Source organism: Rhipicephalus sanguineus, chromosome 8 (assembly GCF_013339695.2).
Source record: "Rhipicephalus sanguineus isolate Rsan-2018 chromosome 8, BIME_Rsan_1.4, whole genome shotgun sequence".
Lineage (NCBI taxonomy): Eukaryota > Metazoa > Arthropoda > Arachnida > Ixodida > Ixodidae > Rhipicephalus > Rhipicephalus sanguineus.
The window spans coordinates 62,499,842-62,527,703 of record NC_051183.1 but is presented as its reverse complement, the minus strand read 5'-3'; the positions used below and the strand labels follow the sequence as shown (position 1 = coordinate 62,527,703).

Here is a 27,862-nt window from a genome sequence, read left to right as displayed (position 1 = left end):
TCCTCACGTTTGGTGCTCTGCTCTCGATATTCGCGCGTGTCGGATTCCTTCTGAATTCAATGCGACAATGGCAGCGTCTTCGCCAGTTTCCTTACCTCTACCTTTTTGGATAAATGTGGAAACAAGGTGGTGAACAGTTCGATCCATCACCCACAATCTAATCCGGTAGAGCGTATGCATTAAGTTCTGAAACTTATCCTGAGAGCTCTTTGTTATGAGCACAAATGCGACTGGGAAGCATGCATTCCTCCCGCTATGTTTGCTTTGAGTCTGCTCCTCATGAGAGCACTGGCTTTAGTCCCACAGAGCTTGTATATGGCCGGAGCTTAAGAACACCTTTGCGAATGCTACGCGAATCCTGGGAGGGATATAACGAGGACCCCAATGTAGTTTATGTTCTCGACCTCCTTCAGAGGCTCGGAAAAACAAAAGATCTTGTGGAAAGCCACATGAAGGCAGCGCAAGTATTGTCGAAAGAATACTACGACAATTCAGCAAAAAAAAATAAAAAAAAACGTACCTTCGAAGTGGGAAGTCAGGTAATGTCGCTGCGGCCTTCCAAGAAGAGCAAGCTGGAGGTTCATTGGGAGGGGCCCGCTAAAGTAATATCGAAGCTTTCCGATACCAACTACGAAGTGAAATTAGGAAAGCGCGCGATTTAACAAAATTTATCACAGCAACTTGATGAAACCGTACGTTCAACGTCAAGCGGTCGTAAATCTGCTTTTGAATGCTTCAGAGGAGGAAGGAGCAGAAATTCTGACTTCTAGCGATGTAAGCGAAAGGGGTTCAGAGGTGATGTTGGAACACTTGAACCTGGAGCCAAGGTTAAGTCAAGTCCAGAAGGAGGACTTGAGAAGGATTGTTACTGAGTTTAAAGACGTGTTTTCCAGCCGTCCCGGAAAACGACGGTTATTAAGCACGACATCGAGCTAACATGTGAGGAACCAATCCGTAGTAAGCCATATCGATGTTCACCTGTGCAGAAGCAGATCATGAAAGATGAAATCGATAGAATGCTTGAGTTGGGAGTCAAGTACCGGGTGAGAGTGATTATACATCTCCTCTAATATTGGTTCGTGCCAGGAAAGGATCCTGGCCCTGCATCGATTATCGGCGCCTTAACGCCATAACTCGAGACCAGACCTATCCGATACCAAATCTAGAGGAAAGGGTGGAAACAGTGTCAAAGTCAAACTACATTTCCACGCTAGACCTCGTGCGAGGTTATTGGCAGATTCTTCTTTTACCGAGCGTGCTAGCCGATACGCCGCATTCGTTTCTCCATTCGGAACGTATAGTCCACTCATGCTGAGTTTCGGACTGAAAAATGCGCCTTATTGCTTTTCGGGTCTAATGGACCGCGCTCTTAACGGCCTGTCCGACTGCCGTATCTCACCGATGTCACCATCTTCTCGAACAGCTGGGAAGAACATGTCGAACATTTACGAGTCGTGCTGAACGAGTTGAAAGAAGCGGGTCTTACAGATAAACCTGCTAAATGTCACCTAGGATGCGGCGAGGTGTCTTACCTGGGACACGTTGTGAAGCGTGGCCGGCGTCGACCTTCAGAGATCAAGGTAGCCGCCGTCGTAAACTTTCCACGACCAACCACCAAGTCTGAGATAAGGGCTTTCTTAGGGCTAGCGGGATATTATCAGCATTATGTGCAAACTACTCTACCATGCCAGCCCTCTAACTGACGCACTTCGGAAGTCGGAGCAGTTAAAGTGACATGGACTCAAAAAAGAAAATGCGTTTGCAAGCTGAAACAAGCCTTAAAGCCGAAAACCCGTTCTCATGGCACCCGACTTTTCCAAGGGCTTTATCATTCAGTGCGACGCGAGTGATCGCGGAATGGGAGCTATATTGTGCCAGAAGATGACACTGGTCACGAAGACCAGTTTTGTATTAAGCCGAAACTGAGCTGCAGGGAAGAGGCGTATAGTACCTCTGAAAAGGAAGTGCCTGCCTCGTGTGGGCCGTTCAAAAGCTGGCCTGTTATGTCTCCGTTTCCATGTTTGTGGTCGAAACAGACCACTGTCCTCTAACCTGGTGGATAAATGTCGTCCAAAGCGGCCGGTAACTGAGGTGAGCATGATACTCCAACAGCACAACTTGAACGTCCGTTACAAGAAAGGAAAGCTAAACGCGAACGCAGACGCACTGAGTCGGCGCGTTTCTAAGCAGTGCCGTCTTCGGCTATCCTTTCGGTTTTTTTCGTTGGCAAATTGGGGCAAAATTTTGTCCTCATGGCGGCCTCAGCTGAGCGCTTCCGTCCTAAGTGATCTCAAGAGGCCAACATTATTTTGAATTCTGTTTCATTGCGTTTGTTACACTATAATATTTTGAGTTCTGCTTTTAAGAGTTTTGGTGTCCCCCTTGTGCCTCTTGATATAAAGGGAACAAAATTTCGACAGCAACGTAGTTAGGAATATATTATTCTATTTAGGTCTGGCGTTCTGTCGGGTGCCTGAGGGCACTTGCTTGTGTCGTGTGTTGTCTCTTGTCGGACGGTTCTTGACAAATGCAGAACGATCAACAAGTGCTGATCCCAAGATCGTCAGAAGAGACGAGCAAAGCAAGTCGACACATCCTGGCGACAAGCCACTGGAGCCGGGATCCGGCCTGGCGACTGGGATCTGTTCACGGAACGAAGCGTGGAGCCAAATGTTCCCATGGCCCTTGAGGTGAACCTGGATGGACCTGGCGAACGAGCGCGCCCGCATCCGAGCCACATGGAAGCAGCTCGTCTTTCCGGCGCATTGTCCTGGCGGTGGGGGGTGCTGTTATGCCAGGGCTCCCCAACCCAACTTCCTTGCTTCGACAAGGCTTCAGCTGGTAGAACGTCTGATGCAACCAGCGTCAACACCCGCTGATGCAACGAGGCGGGAGTCTTACGCAATCCCTGGCAACTGCGGCGATGCGTCTGACGCAACCGACGGAAATTTCTCACGCAACGTACGGCAAGCCCTCTCATCCGCGGATCCGGTTCGAGCCAGCGACCAACGGCGGTTCCTGATTGGAGGCTTCGAGCTCCTCGCTGATGCAAGCGATCGCCCAGGACTATAAAAGAACCAAGCTGCGCGGAGAGAGAGAGACAACGAGCGAAGGAATCCCGGGTCGTCGTCGCACCGCTGTGCGAGCCCGATAAGCTGTCGGCCCCAGCGCCGAATATGTAACGCCTCTATTTATATGTATATAAATTTGCCTTAACTCACCGTCGCCTTGATCGCTCCGTCTATCAGCTCTGCGCAGAAGTAATCGCAAGCTGAGACACCTGTTACCCAACAGCGGTAACACGTTACAAGTAACTTAATAACGTAGTCGTTACTATTTTGGAACTGTAACGGGTAGCGTACTTACGTTCCCATTTTTCGGTAACTCGAGGTGTGACGTTACTTGTTACTTTTTATTACAATGATATTAAGAATTTTACACAAGTTTACAAGTTTTTTCGGCTCCTAGGAGCTACTTTCCCAAAGTTCTCCCCGATGTTGTATCGTGGCAGTGGCGGACTGCTGTCGGCCCGCCAAGCGTTGAAAAGCGACCACGTGGGGAAAAATGCAATGGGGAGCGAATCCCTGAAATTTCTTAAATGGATCTGCTAGTTTCGGCTACCTTGCTATCGAGGTTCAAGTTGTCGTTGATCGTCGATGAATCGAAGCGAAATGTGGTCCTCGTAGCCATGAAAAGCGAGCTGTCGATATTTTCTTGGCTTGCGGAAATGGAGACTCGGCGTATAGCGACCTGCCTGAGCTGCAGCACAACGATGACTTCTTCACAGAAATGCATTCTCAAGATCATTGCCAACTGTAGGTGAACGACTGTCTCGGTACCTTTGCTGTCTCATTACATCGCACTGAGTGGGTTCAGGAAAAACCCGAGCGTTCACGAGCTCTTTCTGAAAGTGAATACAGGAGCACCACAAAGCGTGTCCGTCGAGCGCCTATTTAGCGTATATATGTGCGGATGTATTCATCCATGAACGAGGCAAGCTGTCCGATGACAGCTTTGAAATACAACTGCTCCTTACATTCAGAAAGTTGCAGTTACGTTAGGAAGTTGTTCGAGCAATACTTTGCCACTGCATGTAAACTTAGTTTGCAAAATTAGTTTTGCGTCTTGCTATCTGCAGCTGCGATTAGCTTTCCGGCTAATGAATTTCTCAGGGAGCGAGGCTGACCCTGAGCAGCTTCACATACACACTCGCAATTTTTGCGGTGATTTTGCAGGTTAAATTGAAAAAAAAGTATTTGCGCGAAAATACTTTTTCCTTGATTTATGTCACTTAAGCATTTTTTATTGCTACAAGTGCGCATTTGTTTTGTTAGTAGAAGTACGCCGTTAAAATTACTGCAAGTTTGTTCAGTGATGTTTTCTTTGCGGAGAGCATTGATGGTGACATCGATCGACATATATTTAATGGGACATTGAGAGAAATGGCCTTACCATGTGCTTACCAGAAGCCATCAAATATAACTGTACAAGCTACTTCAGGCCACTATAGAATGGCACATTTGTGCAAATTATTCTCGTTAAATCAGTACTTTGGGCTTTATAAAATTCCTATTGTGGGTTCCAGCAGCGAAGATGAAACGATTAAAATTTCTGAATATGGAGTAACGGCAGAAGTAACGTCCGTTACTTTTTTTCGGTAACGGTAACGGTAACGCGTTAACTTTTTTTTTTATGAGAAACGCAGGGCGGTAACGCGTTCCTTTTTTGCTAGCGTAACGAGTAACGGATCTAGTAACTTTTATTCAGTAACGCATACAACACTGGTTCCAAGCATCCGCCCGTCGAGGCGCGCATGCTTGGGTACGACGGAGAGAGCGACGTCACAGAAGGCGCAGCAAATGCAGAAGTTTCTGTCATGATTCGACAGACGGATTTCCATTTAGCCTATCCATATACAGCTTTCGCTCTAAAAAAAAACAGCGCGGAGGCTACCGCAGATCGGAAGCGTGCGTGCTAAAGTTCAGTGACCTTAGGTCACTCAAGCTGGACTTCCGCCCGCTAGAGTGACCTTCTAGGTCACTCTAGCTCAGCCGTCGCGCTCTTCCTTATTTTGCCTCGTTGCCTGAGGACTGAAGATCCTAATTGTTAAGCTGTGTCGGCCATGTGTTCGCGATTTTTACCGGCAGTTTGACTATGTTCTCGACGCTAGACCTGAAGGCCATCGCAACATCTCGGACTGCGAACGCCACGCCTTGGTTTTGCAACGGTCTCGAAACTCAAGCCAGCTTGCAGCTCCCTTACTACCAAGCAGATCATGCGCATGCTGCGTGTTCGGCACAGTCGGGAATGCGGACGGTAAGTGGTGTTCCTGTTTCTTTTTTTTTGTTTGCGCACCCTATTGTCACTCAGGTACCTTCTGATTTAGCTCTGCACAGTGTGTCGCGAGGATAGTGCAATAAAAAGCATAAAAGAAAAACAAGAGCATTAGGCGCACATACCTCTGATGCCTGACGTGCGTTTAAAAAGCTTTTTTTTTGTGTGAAGGCACACAAGCTCCGCAAGGCCATTCTATGGAAGCGTGAAGAAGTCTCACTAAAGACAATTTGTGTGATATATAATTTCTTTGCTGCCATAAAACATGAACGCGGCAGCATGATTTCAGAAATTAGGCTCATAGCGCAAGGCCGCGGTTGTCACGCCGTCATGTGCACATTAACGCCAACTTCGTTTTCATTTGATGCAGCTGTGATACTTGTCTGCCTCGGTGGTACAATGGTGAGGGAGATCGGCTGCTGACCCGAAAGTCGCGGCTTCGATCCCGGCCGCGGCGGTTGCATTTAGATGGAGGCTAACTGCTATAAGTCCATGTACTCTGCGATGACAGTGCACGTTAAAAAACTCCAGATGGGCGAAACTTCCAGAGTTCTCCATACGGCGTGTCTCATAATCGTACCATAGTTTTGGCACGTAAAACTGCAGATATTATTGTTTCATATTAGTTGTTTTGTTGATTTGTTTGTGTTTTTCCTGAGTCTCAGTGTCTACTTGTGCGCATTATTAACATGTGGCCTCACCGTGCGCTCTCGTTTTTCAGAGTTTACGGTAGATACAGTAGTGAACAGGGGCGTAGCCAAGGGGGGGGGGGTCGGGGGGTTCAACCCCCGCCCCCGACATTTTCCAAATTCGCTTGCGTATATATACACGCACACATACAAACGCACGCACGAGCATACATAAAGTATGGTTGAATCCCCCCCCCCCCCCCGAAAAAAATTTCTGGCTACGCCACTGGTAGTGAACTACCCTGGGCGTCCTTGTTCTGCCGCCGTGCAACTGTGGGGATTCATCGAGGCACAGAGTATCAATAAATGGGAGTACATCTCTACAACAATTTTGCATTGCGCTATTTGTCCGTCTCCGGGTAAAAAAAATGAAACAGCATGACATGGGTCAATAGCGTCATTAGGTTGGATTTATTTGACTAGAACAGATATATTATGCTGCAGAGATATAACTATATATGACCATATTATGTCACAGTTGTCTGATAAGTGACAGCGTGCATTGTGAAGCACATGCATTTATGGTAATGCCACCTAGTTAGGGACATATGTGAGGACGGAAACTAGCGAGGATTTCATGTGATAATTCTCAGCCAATAGAAGATGTGCGAGCTGTGCCAGACTAATTCAGTCGCATTCAGTGCAAGTCAGCTTAACGCGATCCTGATGGCACAGGGGCATTCATAAGAAATTGAGACTCGCACAAGACTGTTATGAAGCTCTGAAGCAAGCTAAGCAGCCATTAAACATTTTAGAAGTTAAAAAATACAAAACGTTTCGCGAGAACAAGACACGTTTTGTCATTTGTTATGGTTTGTTTTTGTAAATCACGTGTGAGATTCCTACATTCATGCATCTCGGTGGATGTAAATATTGAGTTTAGTGCGGCATCAGAAAGCATTTTACTGTGGCACACAGGTCACCACATGAATATCGCGAATTGGCAAAGGATGTGCTGCCGTGCACCTACTCCATGCTGTACCATGCTTTGTTTTGAGCTCTTTCATTATCATGATACCTGGTAAAAAACGAAATTAAAAAAATCAATTGCTTTGTTTATGACATAATAGTGTGGACTGAGCTTAAAACTACAAGCACAGGCAGTGCAAGTTTGGTTGGCTGTAGTGTAAAGCTCATGAATGTTTGTGCAGTTGGTAACACTACTCTACTGAACATGGTGTGTATATTTTGAAATGCTGTCAGACTTGAATTGAAGGAAGGAAAGAAGAAATAGATGAGAAGACCGACAGGTTAGGCAGTTGTTAAACTGGCTGGCTAACTTGTGCAAATGAAAGTGGTACGATGAATAAATAATAATATAAAAGAAGCACTACAAAAAGCAAGAAAAAGGAAAGAAACTACAAAAAGCAAGAAAAAGGAAAGAAGAGTACGACGCTTCTCAAAGTCTGTCTCTACGGTTACTTTTGCGTAAGAAGTGCAGCAACGCTTTCAATACTAATATTAAGTGGGAACAGCAATGATAAAAGTCTAACATATGTAAAAGCAGTTTTCCCGTAGTAAACGAAATGCTTTATATAGGCTGTCAGTTGGTGTATTATGTACTGAATTAGTTCTTGGTGTTCGAGTGGTTTAGCACAATAAATGTATGAGCTAATAAGGTGCTTTACGCATGGACGTCAAACCGAATTAAGGCCAGTCATCTGAATTGGGTTCTGGTGTGATTTACAGCTGATCAGTGCATCATGAAATACTGAGTCACTACAAAAAATGTACAGATTATTTTACTTTTCGGATGGTGCTCACAGTGGCACATGCATCGGTATGGATCTACGAGCAGCAGCAACCTTTTTTTTTTGTTACGTAATGTAAAAGGAGATGTTGGAGCACAAATAAGGCGCCGGCTAATCCTTAGCCCTTGAGTGGAGATCGAGCATACAACATATAAATAACATACAAACAGCATTACATATAAAATAAGCACACGAAAACACATCTCAACCTTCTGATGTCAATTCGGATGGTCATTTTCGAGCGCTCTAGAGGGTCCTGAAAAATGGCTGCGCGTCCGGTTGGTAGAAAAAGATCTCTCGGAATACGTTAGTTTGGGTCTTTCAGAGCGTCCGACTCAGAGCGCTCCTAACCGCTCTGACTTCGATGAGAGAGCACCGGCGCGATCTGACTGAGAGGACATGCCCCGTGACACTAAATGCCGTGGTTGCCGCACTTGACAGATGACAGCGCCAGCGCGCAATTATTTAACATTTACACCTTTGCGATTTTCGAAGCGAAACGTTGTTTGAAGCATCGTGCGGGTTTATTGGACTGTGTCCACGCCGTTTTCATGTATTAAACAAACGATGCTTAACTGCACCATGTCGAAGCGGAGGCGGCTACTAAAGGTGAAAAAGTCACCACCAGTGCTGCTTTTACAGCACCTTGCAACCGAAAGCCGTAAAGATAGCAGCTCGGACGATAACCAAATTTATGTAAACAAGTTCGCGGTACAGTCGCTGCGTTCAGGTAGTTCAGAGCTGGACGTCGTCATTTGTCGACGTCGCCCATGCCTGTTTGTTTACACGGTAGCTTCCCGCGGTGCCCGTGCTGTGGCGCTGCAGGCGCCGCTCTGAGATCACTGATATATTCAGTGGGTACACTGCGCCTGTCGCTCAGATTGCGAGCTGCGCTCGGATCTGCTGACTCTGAGCCAGAGGACCAGAGCTGCCAACCGAACGCACCATATAAATTGATGAAGCTCAACTGGATGCTACACAGAACCTGGGTTGGTAGCGTAGCAACACTCTCGTTTGGATAATGTAGTCAAATAGAATACATTTCTGAGTTCTGAAAATGCATACCAGTTTGTAATGAAACAAGTCATTGGTACAATGAAAAGCTTGATAGTAGCACTAATTTCAAATAAGTTAGTCTGATTTCATGGTAGCTCTTGCCTCAGTCACACTGATACAGTACGCAGAATCTGTACCTGCACTCTATCACACCTGTACCACTGCATTGAATTTACAGTGGAGTGCCTCTATAACAGACACGTCTTGCATGAATTGGACAGTGTCGTGAATGACTCATAGCGTTCCTGGTCAAGGGGTCAGTATTGTGAAGCTTGAATTTTATCATGAAGTGGCATCTACAGTCGTCCAAATCTTTAACTAGCGTGCGCGAACGGCCATTTTTTCTGTGTCTTCGCAATATGACTGAATTAAGCTCCAGAAAGGGTGAGGACAAGTGCATGCCCACAAAACAATTTTTAACACGAAAGTGTTTTATGCCGGGGTCCGCCAAGACTTCAGTGACGTCTTTTCGTCACGGAAATGACGTCGAAAATATGCACACGAACACATGGCAAAGAAAAAAATTAAAAAAAAGTTCCATTAACGGGAGTCGAGCCCACGACCAGGCCCCGGAAACTGAGCGCCAGTTTCGGTTTCAATGAACATGCGCGCTCGTAGCAGTTGCCAGGCATTCTAAGTTCTGGTTGAACGAAGTGATGTTGATGTGGATGTTCGCGTTTATTGTCTTTCACGAGTTTTTATGAATAAAGAAATTTGATTAAGCTGTAAAGAACTCTTGATTTGCTTATTCATCTTTTTTATTTCTTATTTTGTTCATTTTAAATCAGGCGTAGCGCGGGAACTGGTTGACTTGTGTTCGTAGCGCTTGCCTCCGCTCACCCTTGCCACTCGCTCAGAGATATCACAAGTTGGATCGCGCTCGGTTATTTCGCTCGGTTGACGTACCAAGTATGCGTACGGGAAAGATAAGACATTTGATGGGGCGTGCAGCGAACGGAAGCCACAAGGAGCCACGTCGAGGAGGTCAACCGAGTATTAGACGAAGATGGCTAAATCAGGGCATCACATCAAGGTCGATCCAAATAGGTCGTGAAGCTTCGAGCGAAAAGCGGTTCAGGACCTATTGCCAACGACACCAGCAAGCGAAGTTATGGGTCTTGCGATTGAAGCGCGACTATGTTTTGAGGGAACAAACACTAATAGCGAAAAACCAAGTTTTATTCGAGGGCGAAGCAACCTTTACGTTTTATAAATGACATTTATATCCCGAACAATATTATGTATGTGCAATGTGCCAAGAATCTATGACAGTGGGTAATTATTACGAAAAACCTTATTCTTTCGAAAGACCTTATTTTTAATGAGAGGCGCACGTCATTGTTTTTCAGTGCAGCCCTTGCGGATGCGTGGAAAGGCGCGCTCGCAAAGTTCATCTGCGATGACACGCCCCGTGACGTGTTCTGGTGTTTCGCACTTGCATTTGTTTTCTGAATTACTGCGATGAGAATTTGATTTTTGCTGTGCGTGGAGTTGCGAGGTGCGTTTCATCGTTGGTGAACGTGTTGATTACGGTGTTCAATAGCCAACGGCACGACGCGGCTAACATTTAACGCCGAATGCTTTCCTCGGTACTCGCAGAGACGATGTAGTGTGCAAAGATGCGATAGCAACATGCGTACGCCTGGCGACCCATCTCTTCTAGATAAGACACCGGCCCAATGGTTCAGAGTAGTGTGCTTGCTGGACTGTCATGGATCAGTATTCCTGCCGTCCGGTTTCCTTCGTGAATACGCGGTGCCTACAATATTTCCTGTTAACGGTGAGAAAATCGCCAAGTTATCTGTCATGCTACAATTCGCATGCCTGTATACGTTACACGTAAGGTGAATTTATCGGAACATAAGGCAAAACATAGTGCACGTAGTGTACGCACTTTTTGTACTAATTGCGACACTTGTTGCTGATTGTGTAGGGCGGGATGAAATTGCGTTATTGTGACCGGTGAATAAAACTGAAATGTCATCATTTTGACGTGGCCAGCTAGGCGTCATTTCTTCTCGTTAGAACTGAAGTACACAAGCAATGCGCTCTTTAAGGCGTCTGCGCATGTGCGAAGCAAATAAGCAACGCTAAAAACTCATTTTGCATGAGTACATGAGTAAATCCAGTTCTCTGCAAGCCTGACTGGACTGACATAAGCGCGGTGTCGCTAGACTAATTCTTCATGAGAACAGCCTACCTGCTGCTGGCAAAATACGTTTAGTGAAATGCTTGAATGCGTGTTGGTTCGGCGACACAGTTTGTTCATGTTTTACTCTTGCCATGTAGTTCAAATGATGTGAAGCAATTATAGGCTCCTTCCTGTTCATGGGATTGCATGTAGCCAGGTTGAAACTTTGTGGGCCTTTACTTCTAATACTAGCTGTCACTGAAATACACGTAATGGACTCACTGATACTTTGAGAAATCGTTTAGCAGGGAATGTCGCTGGAGCCAGCAATTCGACAAGTGGTCTTTTCTTCGTCAGGGCAGCAGCATTGTCTTGACGAAGAAAAGACTACTTGTAGAATTGTCAAATCATTGTCTCCAGCGGCAGTCCCTTTTCAACGATTTCTCATCGTTTCACGCCTCCATCTTCCCTTGAAGTTCTGTCTTGTTTGGCACTAAGATCTGTACGAAAAATATGTGCGCCATCAAAACAGACGTCATTGAGTCAAGTACCACGTGGCCTGCTCGTGATTGGTAATAATTTTTGCATTGGTTCGGATATTCTGAGTACAATGCTTGCTCATTATGTGCATATTTCAGTTGTAAATTAAAACTGCTTTTGCAGATTGACACTATCACACTATGTGTATGTCTCGGTTGTAAGTACAAAACGTGTGACTAAAAAAAAGATTAAAATTTTACTTGTTGTTGATCAAGTTTTGTCTTGTTGAGAAATCTGTCAGCTTTAGTTTGACCACTTCACAACACGCGAACAAAATTAAAATGATGGTTAACTAAATTTAACGAATGTCCGCGTCGCCCGAGCCGCCAGCGGACCTGCAAGATAGCATGAACACATTCCGCTTGCATGCAATGTGGGAAAGGAGGGCTTCCGCGGCTACCCCTCTCCTGTTTCGTGCCCTTTCCCACTATTTGCTGACCTCACCAGTGACGTCACGAAAGAAATGTTTTGTTTGTTAATTATTTCAAGCAGATACCCGGCAGCCGCCAGTGGTGGAAGCGGCGCTGCCGCAGCGTATCAACATGCGAGAGCGCGTCCCGTGCGAGGTATAGGGGATTTCCGCCCCCTGCCCACGACCTCTCTGTCAGTGACAACAGATTCCAGGCACGCTATTCACTGTGCCACCGTCACACAGCCTTGGGGCTTTACAAACGCGCCTTTTATATCTCACACTTTCCTCTCACAGTGCTCTTGGTCGGCGGGGTGGTGTCGCCGTCTGGGAGTGGTAAAGTGAAGTAATGCATCATGATCGTTGCCTTCACGATTAGCTCCTGCAACGCGTTATTGCTACACGACCGTTCCATTCGGCGCGTTTGCAGTAGAAGTGCAATTTTGTCAACACCTTAACACACAGCGAGGAAGCAACCTTAGCCCAAGCCTCGGCTTCACTCATAGCATCCATCCATGTTAAAAATAGCTCTGCGACGCGCGCCTGCCTCACCTGGCTGTGACACCGCGTTCCCCGCTTACGCTCGCCCTGAAAAAAATCGCGGCCGGGCTAGAGGGGAGACACGGCGCGTTGCGTTTCCCTCTAGTCCGGCCGTGGTGTTCTGCTTACTCTTTAACATGCCGTGGGACGGCAACCTTAGCCCCGCTTTCTCTGATTACGCTCTCACCGTTAACTACTACAGCTACCACAAAGGTTTGTTTAATCATTCATCATGGACTTAGTCATAGGGATGAAGATGTGCCACCAAGCGTCAACGTGGGTGCATCCACGTTAAACGGTGCTGTAGCTGCCAAACACCAATAAACATTGAGCAAGCTCCCTTATACCAATGTACAGTAAACATTCGACAACTTCTGTAAGGAAAGGTTTTACTTTCGTGTTATACCGATTTATATGACGGAGATATCAACCATCTTTTCTGCACCTTCGTTCCGTCATACGGCCCTGACACACAGAAAAGTCGCCGCTGCACACGCTAGACTTGGGCGGCTTTATATCGAAGTATTTTCAAACTCCCTAGCCCATTGTTATTATGGCGTTTAACTTTATTTTGCGTTCTGTAGTTGCAAAATGATTCACTAATTTGCCACACAAATCTTAGTCCTGCAGCGGCTGCTCAAAAGTGAGCTTGAACCCTGGACATCGGTGCATGTTTTGACACACGGCGAATAAGATATTTCTGGCTATCGAGATCTTTCAAAACATTGTCTTAAGAAGTGCAATTTCATAGGTAATGCACTGCCTCGATGCTCTCATTCCTATCATGAAACCACAAGGTTCAACCAGCTTGTGGCAAGTTTCTTAGACTTTTCAAACAAGTAAATGTGCTTTGCAGAGGCGAACAGTACAAATGATAGGCTGCATGCCCCTTGCCAATTAAGTTATTTCTGGTAGGAAGATTTTTACATTCATTTACACTTGTTAGTTTCATTAATTGCATGTCTAGTGTGTGTTGGCGAGGAGACATTTGACGTAATATCAAGTAGTAAGAAGAATAGATAATTTCCAGAGCGCGTGCATTTCATTACTTGCAGACGCAGTGTGGTGCATTGCTTATAGGCAGGTGCTAAGTACACTGTTCATTTATTCAGATAGGAGTGCAGTACTAACAACAACGGCTAGCTGCTTTGGCATTAGAAGAGCTTTAGATTTAAATGTACATTAAAGAATCAACCATTAAAGAATCAAAATACAGATATATACTTATGAGGCATGCCACAACTGTGGCATGCCTCATAAGTATATATCTGTATTTTGCCCGTGTAGCCCAAGTTATTATATAATTTATTTGACAGAGCTTACAGTAAGTTTTAAAGATGAATTAATTATTTTTCTTGTACGAGTTGCCTCCGCAAAACCAACACTGGAAACTAGGCATTTTAACATTTTCATTCGCTATGGATATCAAAACATGGCTGAAAAAGATGGACCAGCAAATTAGTCCCACATGTTTGCACCACACCTTTCTAGATATTACAAAAATGAAAGTGTGCTGCACACTTATTGCATATCTCACGTGAAAGTACTTATCAGCATCTCAATCTTGCATTTTTTTTTCAGAAAGCCTGCACTAAGAGAAGTCGAGGTAGTCTTTAGTAAGGCATTCATTTTTTATGGCTGCAAAAAGCATAATAGTCTTCTTTATTTGATATATTTTAAAGGAAAACTGGAAACTTCTGGAGAAGCAGCAGGAGTTCCTATCCACATGTTTGCCTACAAGACAGTCTATTCTGCGACTACTCCTGTGCCTTACAGTACACTATATTGATGATCTTGTACATCTCTCAGCATTTGGGATTATCAGCACCTGGACTGCTGCACTGTGTTATGCATGATGCTGTGTCCAAGCTTTCCAATAACAGTATGCATTTGAAAATTTTGCATGGCTCGAAAAGGTGCTCGTTGTAAACTTATTTAATTTACTAAGCATAATTCCCGACTGTCTTACAGTCTCTAAACACTCCTGTTCAGTTTTTATTCAACCACGACGCATATCCAATCATTGGCTCTAATGTGCCAAGCCACCACCACTATTGATAGGCAATTTTTAATTCAAAGCATGTCATTGCCTAACTTCAAGGCCACTTTCCAGTGATGGTATTCGGATTCATTTTACATGCGAAAATTTTGCATGAGCCGTAGATTGAGCTATTAAAGATAATGAGGAAGTACTTTTTCGCTCGCAGTTGACGATACTAGCTGGCATGGAAATATTGCCACCATAGGTCTGCTACTTATACATATTAGTAATGGCGAATCGTGGTTGTGAAATAATGCCAAGTTTCCAAGCTTCATTTTAGAAATTTACATTATTGTATAAAAATATGTGATTAAAGGCAACTTTAAAATTAGGTGGGAATAGACTTTTTTCATAATTGTAAAGCTAGCTTTCCTGTGATGCAGTTAGCCCAACTAATGGCGGCTAGTCATTTAGTAGAAACAGCCTGTTGAAACTGGAAAATGGCTAGTCACTTAGTGTAAAAGGGCAGTAAGACTGTGCTCGCCGTGTTCGCCAATTTTTGACATTTTTTCTCTTTTGTGGAGAAGCACAAGAAACGCATGGATGTCATTCACAGTTATCATTACTAATAGCAGCAGAAAAATGTTCGACACAACGTTTAAAGTTGGTGTTATATTTGGCCATGAAATCGGAAATACTGCGGTAAGCCAGAAATGGAACGCCCGCGCCGCCACCGTAAAATATTTTTTTTTGCATGCTGCGAGCCTTTTTTGGACACAAAATTTTCAGTTTCATGCACTTTGAATATGCCCACATAACATTTAAAACACCGGACAAGAAAAAATTGGGGGACGCTTAAGCTTCGCCTTTAAAAGTTGAACGCGATAGCGATATCCGGCCGTATCCTCATTGTGCTCTGTTTCACTTGTCATTATGTTCAGTCGCCCACCCAACCAGCCACACACATACGACATACCTATAGTAAAGGTAAAGGTTTCCGCCCTCTTCAACAGCACTTTTATGAAAACAGTGTACCCACTACGCGTGTGTAAGAGAATGCGCGCACTAATGTGTATGCCTTTTGCAATGGGTGGCATGCTTTAAACTAGCAGCAATTACGCGCGGGATATTTTTCGAAGTTGCGATGCGCCCACTACGTGTTCGTAAGGGAATACGCGCAGTAACGTGTGCGCCTTTTGTAATGGGTGGCCGGCTTTAAACCACCAACTCGTTACGATATTCACATGGTGTGATGCCCCATTGCAATGTACGCTTGTACAGCGTTTTACTGCAATATTTTATCTCCTACTGTGACATCTGTACACAGGACGCGTATGTTTGTGAAGCATGGAAGTTAATTTCAGTGCAGTTGCAAGCAATGGCGTAGCTCTGTGGTAGAATACCTGCTTGCCCCGCAGACGGCCTGGGTTCAATTCTCACTCGAATCGAAGATTTCTGATTATTTTATTTGCAACTTTCTCTATTTTTCAGTCATGGACAGGATAACTCACGACCACCGACGCCGACACTAACGACGATGCCGGAATTTTTGCGAAACGAGCTCTTTAACGATATCACGTTATTATCAACTGGATATGCCTGTTCGATCTCTCGTGGAATCACTCTCTTGTGTTTCCAAAAAAACGGCAAGAAGGGGAAGGTAGAAGCTCGTGATGAAAAAGTCCGTAAACAGGGGCTGGGTGCTCGAGCATCGACAAGTGGACTTGTCTTCTTCAAGGCTGGAACTAGTTGCAGCCTTGAAGGAGACAAGTCCACTTGTCGAGAGTTCGGCTCGGGCACCCACGCACCCCCTGTTTACGGATTTTTTCATATCTTGTGCTTGCAATATGATATGGCGAAATGAGAGCGTGTCGTTCACAAGTAAGATGAAGGTTCATTGCAACTGGTTGCGTCGTTTTTCTTGAATCGCCCTATTCAAACCGATTTAGGCATTGCTGATGCAATGGCCGCATAATTTTCCACACCACGCGCTTCGAAGTCTTTTGACACGACTGCAAAGATGGGCGTGCTTCTGAGCACACCTGCTGTAGCTAGTTAACCTAAACGTCATAGTTGTGTAAAAAAACGGGAATCTATTTCCCCGCTGTGCACAGGAACCATTTTCTGTTTTGCTACATGTGACAAAACTTGCGCAACCGTCACGTCTTCGAGTACATTGAGGTCACTGTGCAAAGTGTCGCCATGGTAAGCTAAGGTATATTGTGTTGAACTGGTTTCTGAACTGGTTCACAAACTGTTATAAGGTATTTTTTTTAAGTTTTCCTGAACCTTTACCGAAACAGTACTTTTCTGGCTCGACATCCTACTTTTAAGTTTTTCAAGTATGGCGTACTGTTGCTATCTGAACATTTTTGGGCGGAACACTTTATAACACTTTTAAACGTCATAAAAATAACCATGACAATTTGCCCTTCAAATTTTATCAAATATTATTGATTTTCTGATATACGTAGAGAGTCCAACACTTTTGGCAGTTGTATCGTAAATTACGTCTGAGCGCAATCGCGTCCACACAGAACGTTATGCGGAATCAGTTTTGTAGCGTACGATATGGATCGCAGCCTCTTGGATTACCTTCCGAGTTTCCATGGAATATTCAGCAACGAGCTGCAGGTGCTGGAGGTGGTCCTCTTGAATGTTGTGGAAGATATTGTAAATTTGCACTGAGCTTGTCAGAATGCTTAGGGCGAAGAGGTTTGCCGTTTCATCCGCCGAAGACTTTCCGTCGAACGCGCCCTGTGTGTCTATCACCAACACGGCCAACTCCTCTCCTGTAGACGTAGGGACCTGTGAACATGTAAGTTGAGTAACTACGTGTAAACCACATACTAAAAAAAAAAAAGCGCCGTCATCTTACCAGAAACACTTCATCCCAAACATGTATGCCTATGGTGTTCCGTTCAGGGCCAGTGCTCCAGCTGAACCCCGTGAGCGCAGTGTCCTCGTCACCCATCCAGTTCGATTTGTCATGGCTGCGCAGGTATCGCAGCAGGAAGTTCATTAGAAAAGACTTGCCCATCCGGAAAGCGCCAAATATCGACACCACGGCGACAGGCTTGTCCTTCACGTTTGGAGCCAGTAAGATTTTTTCCAGCTCCTTTCTATTCAGCTGGAGAGCATTGTCTTCTCCGATGGACACAATCTGCACCGGCTTTCCCATGTTGGATGAAGTGGCCTCTGCAGGCATACCTGAAAAACATTGCAAGGCATAAGTAATGTTTTCGATGGTTCTTCGTCGTTAATCACGCAGATCTTGGACGATGATCGGCAGTGATGATGAACTCACACGCAGGACGCAGCGGAAGTCAGATTGATGAAGTCGTTTATGATAACGCGAAATGATACACACAATTGAGCTTAGAAAAATACAAAGTTTAAAACAGGACAAATATACAGTCTCACTCTTCTACTTGTTATCAAAGTTAGAGCCCAGACTGTACTAACACGGCCGCTCGATCTCTCCCCTTTCGTGCGGCCTGCCGATTCGTCTCCCGAACAAAAGAGCGCTCGTGAAAGGAGAAGTTGACTGACTGGCCACGACGGGAGGTGAGGGCGCTGCATATCGGCGAGGTAATCGCCCTAGCAGCTGCTCGCACGGCGTCGCGCGAAGGTGTAATGCCACTAATACGCAAATAAATGCGCTCAGTATCATTATAAATAAAATACACATTTAGTTGACACTAAAGTCGGAGTCGCTACGTTTTAATCATCCACAACAGCATTATTATTACAATGCTGAGTTGCCGTACGAGCGAGAGCAAGACGAGAATCATGTGGCTCCTCGTTGCCTCAACCGGACAGCTAAAAGTCGCCGCGTGCATCTTATTGAAGGAACGTAGTAAGAACAATCTAATTAATTGTTGGGCTAGTTAGTCGTGCATAACTGGCTTATACATTAATAAGGAAAAGACCAGCGCGAAAACACACGAAGGAAACGAGACAAGATGAAACATGACTAAGCCGCAGACTGACGTCCTCGATGTTTTCAATGCTCGTGTTTTTAATTTGGATCACAAATGTGTTGGTTTTCATGCTCGTGTTTTTATTTTGGTCACAATTGTTGACGCAGAGCTTGTTTAATTGATCTGACACAGTTTGTTTCATACAGGTGCAGGATATGGCTCATTTTTATCCGAAACTACCTTTCTGAGTTCACGTTACGATGAAGAATGAATAAAGTTCATACTCACTGAATAAAGTTCATACTCGCTCACGATGAAGAATTGCCCCATCTTGATTACAATTGTTTTAAAAGTGAAAGATACTTAGGCTCGCTTTACGCCCCCGTAAAATTTAGCACAGTTATGGTTTCTGTAGTTGGCTCTTCTACAAAAAAAAAAGCGTCATACATGTACCTACAAATATTACGCCTTAAAATTGTTTACGAGTGAAAAAACAGCGCTAAAAAGACGGGACAAGAAAGGACGCGAGACCACGGTACTGACTAATAACCAATTGTGTATTTATTCCTTCAGTCAGCATAAATACACTTCGCCACTATCGAAATGAAAGCACAGAAAATTGAAGGCTCAGCCTGTGCAAAGGCAGTAAGGCGATCAATGGGACATGAACGCTATCTCCTTCGGAAGGAAAAAAGATGGCTTCTAAGGGCTCGTTTCTCTTTGTTAGGCATAACATTAATGATAACTGACAGACAATATTGCCAAGGAAAGTATAGGAGTTGTTATTTGTAATAATTGGGATATAAATGTGAAGAAAGTAAAGTGGACGAAAAGATAACTTGCCGCCGGCAGGAGATAGATGCCTCTGCGCAGGCCGAGCCTTCAAGTTTCTGTACTTTCATTGCGATAGTGGTGAATTATATTTATGCTGACTGAAGGAATAAATACACATTTGGTTGTTAGTCAGCGCCGTGGTCTCGTGCCCTTTCTTGTCCCGTCTTTTTAGCGCTGTTTTTCACTCGTAATCATGAACCAACCAGCCCAAATGCGTACCCTACTACTTAAAATTGTATGTCGCAATAAAAAAAAAGAAAGAAGCTTGACGAAGACAACTGTTATTCATAACTCTTTATCAGCAGGAAAGGGTTCCCAATACATATCCTTTCTTCACGCATGCGCATATAAGAATAAAGCAACACCTGTACATTAGAAGTGGTTGCGCATAAATTCAAATTAGGAGTCCAGCAAAGCGAGCCATATTATAAGTGAGCCTTCTGTCACTTTGCTGGTACCCTAGTTTGAACATATGCGCAAACGCCTCTGATGTATACGTGGTACTTTATTCCTTTATGCGCATGCGGGACGAAAGAATATATATAAGGAACCCTTCCCTGCTAGTAAACAATTGCGAGTAACGGTTGTCTTCGTCTTGTTTCCTGCGTGCGTCGTTTTATTCCTTGCGCTAATATGTCTCATCCAGTCATCTGCCTCTATTCCAGCTAAAATGACTGCAGCCTATTCGTTAGAGCGTCTCAAGTGAAGTATGACAAAACACCGAGAAGAATCACATGAAAGTGCCCGTGACATCTCACTGCGGCCGAAGGGAGCTTTGGGTTAAACCCCTGCGTCGCCGATAGCGAGCGCCAGCCGACGCAGCGGGATGAAAAGAAACTACCGCTTTCACACTTAATTTGGGGCATTCGGCGGGCCGCGCCAAAGGGGGGAGATCGAGCGGCCGTGGTACTAATTTGTTATTGCCACTAGCCTCACTGATCGTACATTGTACATCGTTTACGTACATTGTACGGAATCTTAGTGATCGATCAGTTCTGTGATTACAGCCTATACTGAGGTGCCACAATCGCGCAGGTCAATATCTACTGCAACGAACAAAGAAAATGGGCGGTGGCATCCCTTTATCCCTCACTTGAACCCGGCGGCCAACCAGAGCGTAGGTATACACTCGTAGGCCACAGCCCACAAGGCAGGGCCTAAACGGAAACAAGGATATTACAAAAAACAACGGCGTTCCTTCTTTCTCATCGACACGTGGTCACGCACAGTGTCAGGAGCCGACGCTACATGTGCGGGATTTATTGCTTACACATTCCGCGCTTCAGCGGCATCGTCGGCCAGCAAAAGGGCCGTCGCCTCCAACTTGGCGCAAACCAGGCTGCTGAGGTTTCGCCTCTGCAGCGTGTTCCCATCGCTCACCGATGTCGTCAAACAGCGCCACCTGCGCTTCAGACCCACGCAGTGTGGTCTGCCTCCTGACCGGAAGCCGTTCCGGAGTTCAGAAACAAGACGGCGGCGGCCGTTGTCCAGACCTGACACCAGAGGGGAGGCGGCGAGCAGCTGCCCGCGTGGCGCCATCGCAGCCAGCACAACTGCCCGCAATGCCCGGCCCAATGCACTCAAACACAGCGGGAGGTGTACGGCACAGGTCCTCCGTTCCAAAATCCGACCCCTCTCGGCATTCCGCGACCTCGCGGTTCGCCTCTTCCTGCGAAACCGCTCTCGCGCTGAGCACTCAACCGAAAAAGAAACGTTCAGCGGCCGCCGTCGGCGAGCGAATGAGACACTGCCTTCTCCCCTGAAGACGTAAAAACGTCGGCATCCTTAGTGCGCACAGCGATATGCGGCCTTACAGCACAGAAACTGTTCTTCAGACAAGTGGTATAAATCCAACAAAATCTCAAGCGGGTAACCTCATCTTGATACCATGGCGGCCATTTAGTTTTTGATAAATATAGATTTTATTTTCAATTACATAAAAATTAAAATAGTGTAGTCAAATAAATTATAAAGAAGAGCATGAGCCTAAGCAGTCAATACTTGGGAAAGTTAGTTTCTAAGTGTAACTTGTAGGTAAAGGGTCTAGGATATTTCTACCTAACGTATCGTACGGGTGAAACCATCAAATGAAAATGCTAGCACTTTTTTGTGGTTAAAAGGCGTAAAGGTACAGCTTTTATTCAACTTAAGGTCCAATCCCTGCCGTATATAGCTGTTAGCCTCCCACGATTTACCCCTTGAATCTTTCTTGTAAAGCGGGTGATTTTGACATTTCTTAGCGAACCTTTGACACTTTGAGCGTTTCTATCTATCTATCTATCTATCTATCTATCTATCTATCTATCTATCTATCTATCTATCTATCTATCTATCTATCTATCTATCTATCTATCTATCTATCTATCTATCTATCTATCTATCTATCTATCTATCTATCTATCTATCTATCTATCTATCTATCTATCTATCTATCTATCTATCTATCTATCTATCTATCTATCTATCTATCTATCTATCTATCTATCTATCTATCTATCTATCTATCTATCTATCTATCTATCTATCTATCTATCTATCTATCTATCTATACGTCTGGGTGGTCTCATGATCGCCTCCTTAAATTGGTGTAGACCAAAATTGGCATGGGAGGGTAAGAAGATTTCACGAATATGACTGTCGGGTCATGACGTGAATAACGTGAAAATCCTGTCGCGTACGTCGTCAAACCCTTTCCTCCAGACACGTGTGGCACATACCCGTATACCGATCAACACAAGGTTGAATAATGTGGGACTTAAGACGCCACCTTGAGGAACACCACGGTGTGTGTATTGCTGTGACGTTGGTCCATCATCAGTTTGCACGAAGAATGATCTCATGTGCAGGTAGCAGCAGATCCAACGGTACACTCGACCACCAAGACCAACCGATTCGAGGGCGTAAAGTATGGCTTCATGAGAAACGTTGTCGTATGCTCCTTTTACATCCAAAACTCGTAGAACGTATACCGAGTTCAGTTCATATATCCATTTATGCCGATGACATCTGTGTTTGGACGTCAGGCGTAACACGGCCTCAGGTGCGTGCAAGGCTCCAAAAAGCCGCGATTTCAGTATCGGCGTACCTTAGTGAACAAGGTCTCGAGATTTCACCTGAGAAATCTGCGTTGGTCGCATTTACGCGGAAGCCAATGACAGCATATGCCGTATCAATCAATGGCCAAAATGTTTGTTACGCCAGGACTCACAGATTCTTGGGCGTCATCATCGATAGAGACCTTTGCTGGAGTCCCCATGTGGCTGGTCTTAAGAAGCGCCTGGCAGCCATCTCACATCTTTTCAAGTTCCTCGGAGGGAAAACGTGGTGTACATCGGTGCACGCTATGTTGCAATTATATCGGACTCTATTTCTCGGGTATATGCGATACAGTCTACCGGTGCTGACGAACACCTGTAAAAGCAACATACGTACAATCGAAAATGCTCAGGGTCAAGCACTCAGAGTTTGGCTCGGACTGCCAGGCTGCGCATCAACAGCGGAGACCATTGCCATCGCAAAGGATCACCCTGCTAGTATTCACATAACCTTGAAGGTGCTTAGGGCACACATCAGACACCTTGCTCGCGCCCCTGCCCACCACCTAGCCTCACTTCCAGAAGACCGGCCCGGTGCCTCCTTTTGCAAGAGGATTTCGACTTTTCGAGAGTGCCTTCCAACAGGCTACACACCTCCTGAAAGAATCATGACACCCCCTTGGTGCCTGGAACAGCCTAAACTTCGTTTGACAGTGCCGGGGATTCGGAAGAAGGCGGAGCTCTCGTCGCCAGCTTTAATGCAATTGTCTCTGCTGATGCTACACGAGGAATACGCAGACCACGTTAAACTTTACACGGACGGCTCTACAAATGCTAGGGGATCTGCAGGAGCTGTTATCTTCCCTGCGAAAAGCGAAACCTATAATTTTAGAGCGTCTCATAGGCAGTGGCGTACCAACTCGTTCGCGATTGGGGGGGCTGGCGCCACTCACTCTGTCCGCCGCGCATATATATATATATATATATATATATATATATATATATATATATATATATATATATATATATATATATATATATATATATATTTGATTTGAGGTGATTTTTCATATTCATAAAGCTGATCAGATGACTTGCTTTTCAAAGCTATTTGTTTTAAATCAAAGGAGAATCTGCACACACAGATTGTGCAGGCTGGGCCGCCCTATACCACAACACAGAAGTGCTTAATGACATTTCGGAAATATTACCGCGAAGTTTAAAAAGTACACCCAAATTTAACCTGATCATCTCAACATTGCATCAGCTAACTCCCCAGTCTTAGTTTGGTGTTGTAGATACGATGAGTATGAAGAACCCGCTATGGAATCTAGTACCTTAAATTCTCACTTATTAAACAAACAATGTGGCTGACAAAGCAAGGCACGTCGCAGAAGTCTTCAGGATAGCCGAGTGCCAATTTCTATACTGTTAGAGCCCTCTAATATAAAGTATTTCTTAAGTAGAAGGCCAAGTTCAGTCGATTAATACTTAAGCAAACCACATTGAGCTGGTTGGGCATAGTTATAAGATTATAAATGACTACGAATTTATATACTAGGTGTCGTTCCTTGCCCTCCTACTTTTCTCAGCTTGGGTGGGGTGTGGACGGAAAAGCGGCGAAGGGGCCCTTTACTCCTCCCCTCCGGTTCCTCCAAGTAAACAGCCTACGTAAACTGTGTAAGCTGAAATTTTTCTTGAAAAAATGTAGGCAATTTTAACGTTAAACTACCCTGCATTGTTCCTTCCGTATAGGTCGTTAGCTGTTAATGATTGGTCGAAATTTTCTGGGTCATGCTCACAGCACCTGCTCGTAAAAACGACGCAACAAATGACGCGTAAGTAATCCACCGCGTAATTACCACGTACGCATCACTGCGTAAAAAATAATAATAATGAAGTATTTTCAATACAGCGTATTCTTTGTCATTGGTTCTTCGCTATTCGTCAAAAATTTTCAATGTGCCATAAAATCGCCTCCTTTTTACGCGATGTCACAAGTCTGCGAAAACTCGCGGCGTTAAAATGAAGTGTGCACAATAAGCAGCACATTACTGTGCTGGACAATAACTCATTTTTGTTTTCGGAATAGCCAGACAGTGTATCTTTCTGAACGTATTTTAAGAAGGCTGCCCGCCAATCACATTGGCCGCGGCTGCTTATAGCAGCAGGCGAAATTGATTCATATGCGTATGATAGGTACTTTCAGGAATTTGAGAATATTTTTTACTAAAGTCGACGCCTCGAAGTTCGCAAGAAAATATGCCTGTCAAGAAAAAGACCGCCTCTGGAATCTGCCGCTCCACCAAGATAACTGTCTGCGGTGCATTGACCCAGAAGTGAGAGTGAAAATTTCCCCAACACTTCCTCGCCAACTTGAGACGCTGTACCATCGTCTTCTGCCAGGGGCGTAGCCAGAAATTTTTTTCGGGGGGGGGGGGGGTGTTCAACCATACTTTATGTATGTTCGTGCGTGCGTTTGTATGTGTGCGTGCCTATATACGCAAGCAAAAACTGAAAAATTTCGGGGGGGGGGTTTGAACCCCCCCCCCTTGGGCTACGCCCCTGTCTTCTGCTGAATGTGGCATACACGAACAGTTATTTGTACCGCATAGGGCACACCACTAGTCCCTGCTGTGATAACTGTGGCAGCATAGAGACAGTAGAGCTCATATTACTGGACTGCTCAGCGTACCGCGATGAGAGAGCATTGTTTGAGAGACAAATGGACATGATTTCTCACGATCAGTTAACATTACACAACTTATTAGGCCCAGTGCCCGGCCCTTCAAAGCAGCGACGGGTTTTACAGGCACTGTTTAATTACCTATCAACAATTGGTCTAGTCGGAAAGCTTTAATGGTTGGCTATTTCATGCATAGCAAAAACCTTATCTTACCTGACACCCTCCTTGTAAATATTTCTATCAGTTCACTTGCACATTTCATTTTTTTATATTCTTTCTTTCTATTATTATTTCCTCCCCTCTTTCTTTAATCTGTCAATCCATTCCCCATCCCTACACAGAGTAGCATGCCAGCGGTGTACTGACGCCGGCAATAATATCTGTATTTCTAATAAAGAGTATCTCTCTCTCTCTTTCAGTTGTGGTATAACGATGTTGAGCTGCTTTTGCGCGTGTACAACTCTCTCTGAACTCATCGTTGCTGACAAAGAGGTAGAGAGAAAATGAACATTATTAGGAACAGACGCAATCCTTTGCCGGTAGGCAGCCTTCTTAGTTCAGAAAACCGTGGACGCTCATCATCTCCCTGGTGAGGTAGATAAAGTACCAGGGCAAACTTGAAAGGTGGGCTTCTCAATGTGCTCGAGCCCACTGCCTTGTTACAAGCCGCCACTATCGCTGCAGCCTACCATATGATAAGCCAAGTGAAGCAGGCTAATCGTAATTTAGCTGTCCTGGCTGGGCACAACTAAAATACTGGACACTTCTGCACACTCATCAACTCACAGCAGCTTGAATATGGAGCAGTGGCGATGCTACTCGTTTTCAAAGAAGAAACTGAATTTCCTGAAAAAGGAGAGCGTTTGATCGGGCTATGAAACGTTTACTGGTTCCTGCCCATATTTGCGTCGCGGATTACTTAAATTTCAGGCCAGGGCAGAACAAAATAAAATCATGACAGATTGCTGTAGTGTTATATAGAGGACCCCTGCTGAGCGATAGCCTCCTTTGCAATGCTCGAGCGCAAGACGCACAAGCGTGGAATAGGCAGCCCGCATCGCAGGTAGCCTACAGTGCGTGGTCATGACACACGGAGGGAGTCGTCACAGCCGAATCGTAGGACACATTTTAAATTATAAAATTACGTTATTGCTGCCTTCAAGTAAAACTTTGCCTGACTTGTTAGTTTCCCTGTCTGCAGCTCACAATAACCACTGTCGAAAGTGGGGGGGGGGGGGGGCTGAGCCCCCCCAACATTTCTCAGTGGGGGGGGGGGGGCTAGTGCCCCCCTTGCCCCCCGGTAGATACGCCTATGCTCATAGGACTACGTCAACTGCTGTGGAGCTTGCGGCACTCCGCTGTGCACTTCGAAGGATTCAACTAGAGTCGCCACTGAAATGGGGCATATTTACAGACTCGAAGTCAGCCCTGCAGTGTCTGTCGTCAGCTTTACGTCGTGGTGCACAAGACCAACTAGTATTGGAAATAAGACAAACCTATCAGCAATTAAGAGACAAAGGGCATGACATGACTTTTCAGTGGCTTCCAGGCCACTGTGGCATCGACGGCCACGAACATGCCGATAATTCTGCAAAGAATGCTCATGAAGGTGGCGTGCACGAAGACATTTCATTATCACGAACCGATGCAGCATCAAAGTTTCGCATCTATGGCACGTGATCTAACGCATTCAATGTGGAATACGTCCGGTTTTCTGCATACCCGCCTTCACCGTTGGATTCGTCACTTCAACTTCAAATTCCGCCCGGACTAATCCCGATCCGAAACAACGGTCCTCTGCCGCCCTGTGGCTTGGAGTGTTTCACGAACAGCTTTGATTACCGAATCGGCATGGCAGACAGTGCTGCCTGTGCTCACTGTGGCAGCGAAGAAACCATTGCGCACGTCCTGTGTCATTATCCTCATACACAGCCCCCCAAGACACCGCAGTCTCAGCAAACGCTAGCATGCCTCGATGACCAGCCACTTTCTGAACAATCAATTTTTGAGTGACGAGAACGTTTCTAGCTTCCAACCAGAAAGCGACTGGAAGGCGCTGCTGAAGTTTCTCGCTCTCAACCGACCTCGTTAAACGACTATGTTGCTCCCGTGCTTGAGTGTGTGTGCGTTTTTTTACTCCTTTTTCCTTCCTTACCTTTCTATCCCTCTTACGCATTCCCCCAGTGCAGGATAGCAAACCGAAGAACTTCTGGTTAACCTCCCTGCCTTTCACTTAACCTTTCTCTCTCTCTCTCTCTACCCGTATACCACTGGCCACGGTAAGCGGGTATGCGCCACAAATGATTGACAGTTTATATCTTCCCAGGAACGCGATAACAGACATTAGTAATTTAGTACGACAACGTAACCAAAGACTGACATCGGTGGCGTTGACCGACGAATGCAAACAACAAATATCAGGATCCCAGCAGGAATCGAACCCAAGCATTCTGCGTGGCAGTCAGGTATTATACCACAGAGCCACGCTGCGTCTTCAAACTGTTTTGGAAAATAATAATAATATCTGGGGTTTAACGTCCCAAAACCACGATATGATTATGGGAGACGCCGTAGTGGAGGGCTCCGGAAATTTCGACCGTCTGGGTTTCTTTAAACGTGCACCTAAACCTAAACACGGGCCTCAAAATTTTCGGCCCTCATCGAAAATGCAGCCGCCGCGCGGGATTCGATCCCGCGACCTTCGGGTCAGAGTCGAGCGCATCACCACCGTGGCGGGGCTGTTTTTGGAAAAAAACAACATATACAGGCGTATTGTCGGTGCAACGTGAATTGTGGTTGCGCTGTTACCTATCTAATTTTACAAGAAAGCAATTATCACCACATATGTACTGCTACGATACAGCGTCACATCCAGTGCTGGTCATTCGAAGATACATGTATCTTAGATACTATCTTAGATACTCGACGGGTATCTTTTATCTGTATCGCGCTA

At 45.3% G+C, this 27,862-nt stretch overlaps 1 protein-coding gene across 1 annotated transcript in view; it reads right to left on the bottom strand.

The window, feature by feature from the left end:
• LOC119403272 (atlastin-1) overlaps positions 1–20,727 on the bottom strand; it is a 28,702-nt gene extending 7,975 nt beyond the window's left edge. Inside the window, exons 1-3 of the mRNA XM_049418250.1 lie at positions 20,682–20,727; positions 17,310–17,641; positions 17,027–17,239 (exon numbers count right to left, since the gene is read on the bottom strand). Coding sequence (XP_049274207.1) covers positions 17,027–17,239; positions 17,310–17,641; positions 20,682–20,727 — 591 coding nt within the window. The remainder of the gene's footprint in view (positions 1–17,026; positions 17,240–17,309; positions 17,642–20,681) is intronic.
• Between the last annotated feature and the right edge of the window lie 7,135 nt (positions 20,728–27,862).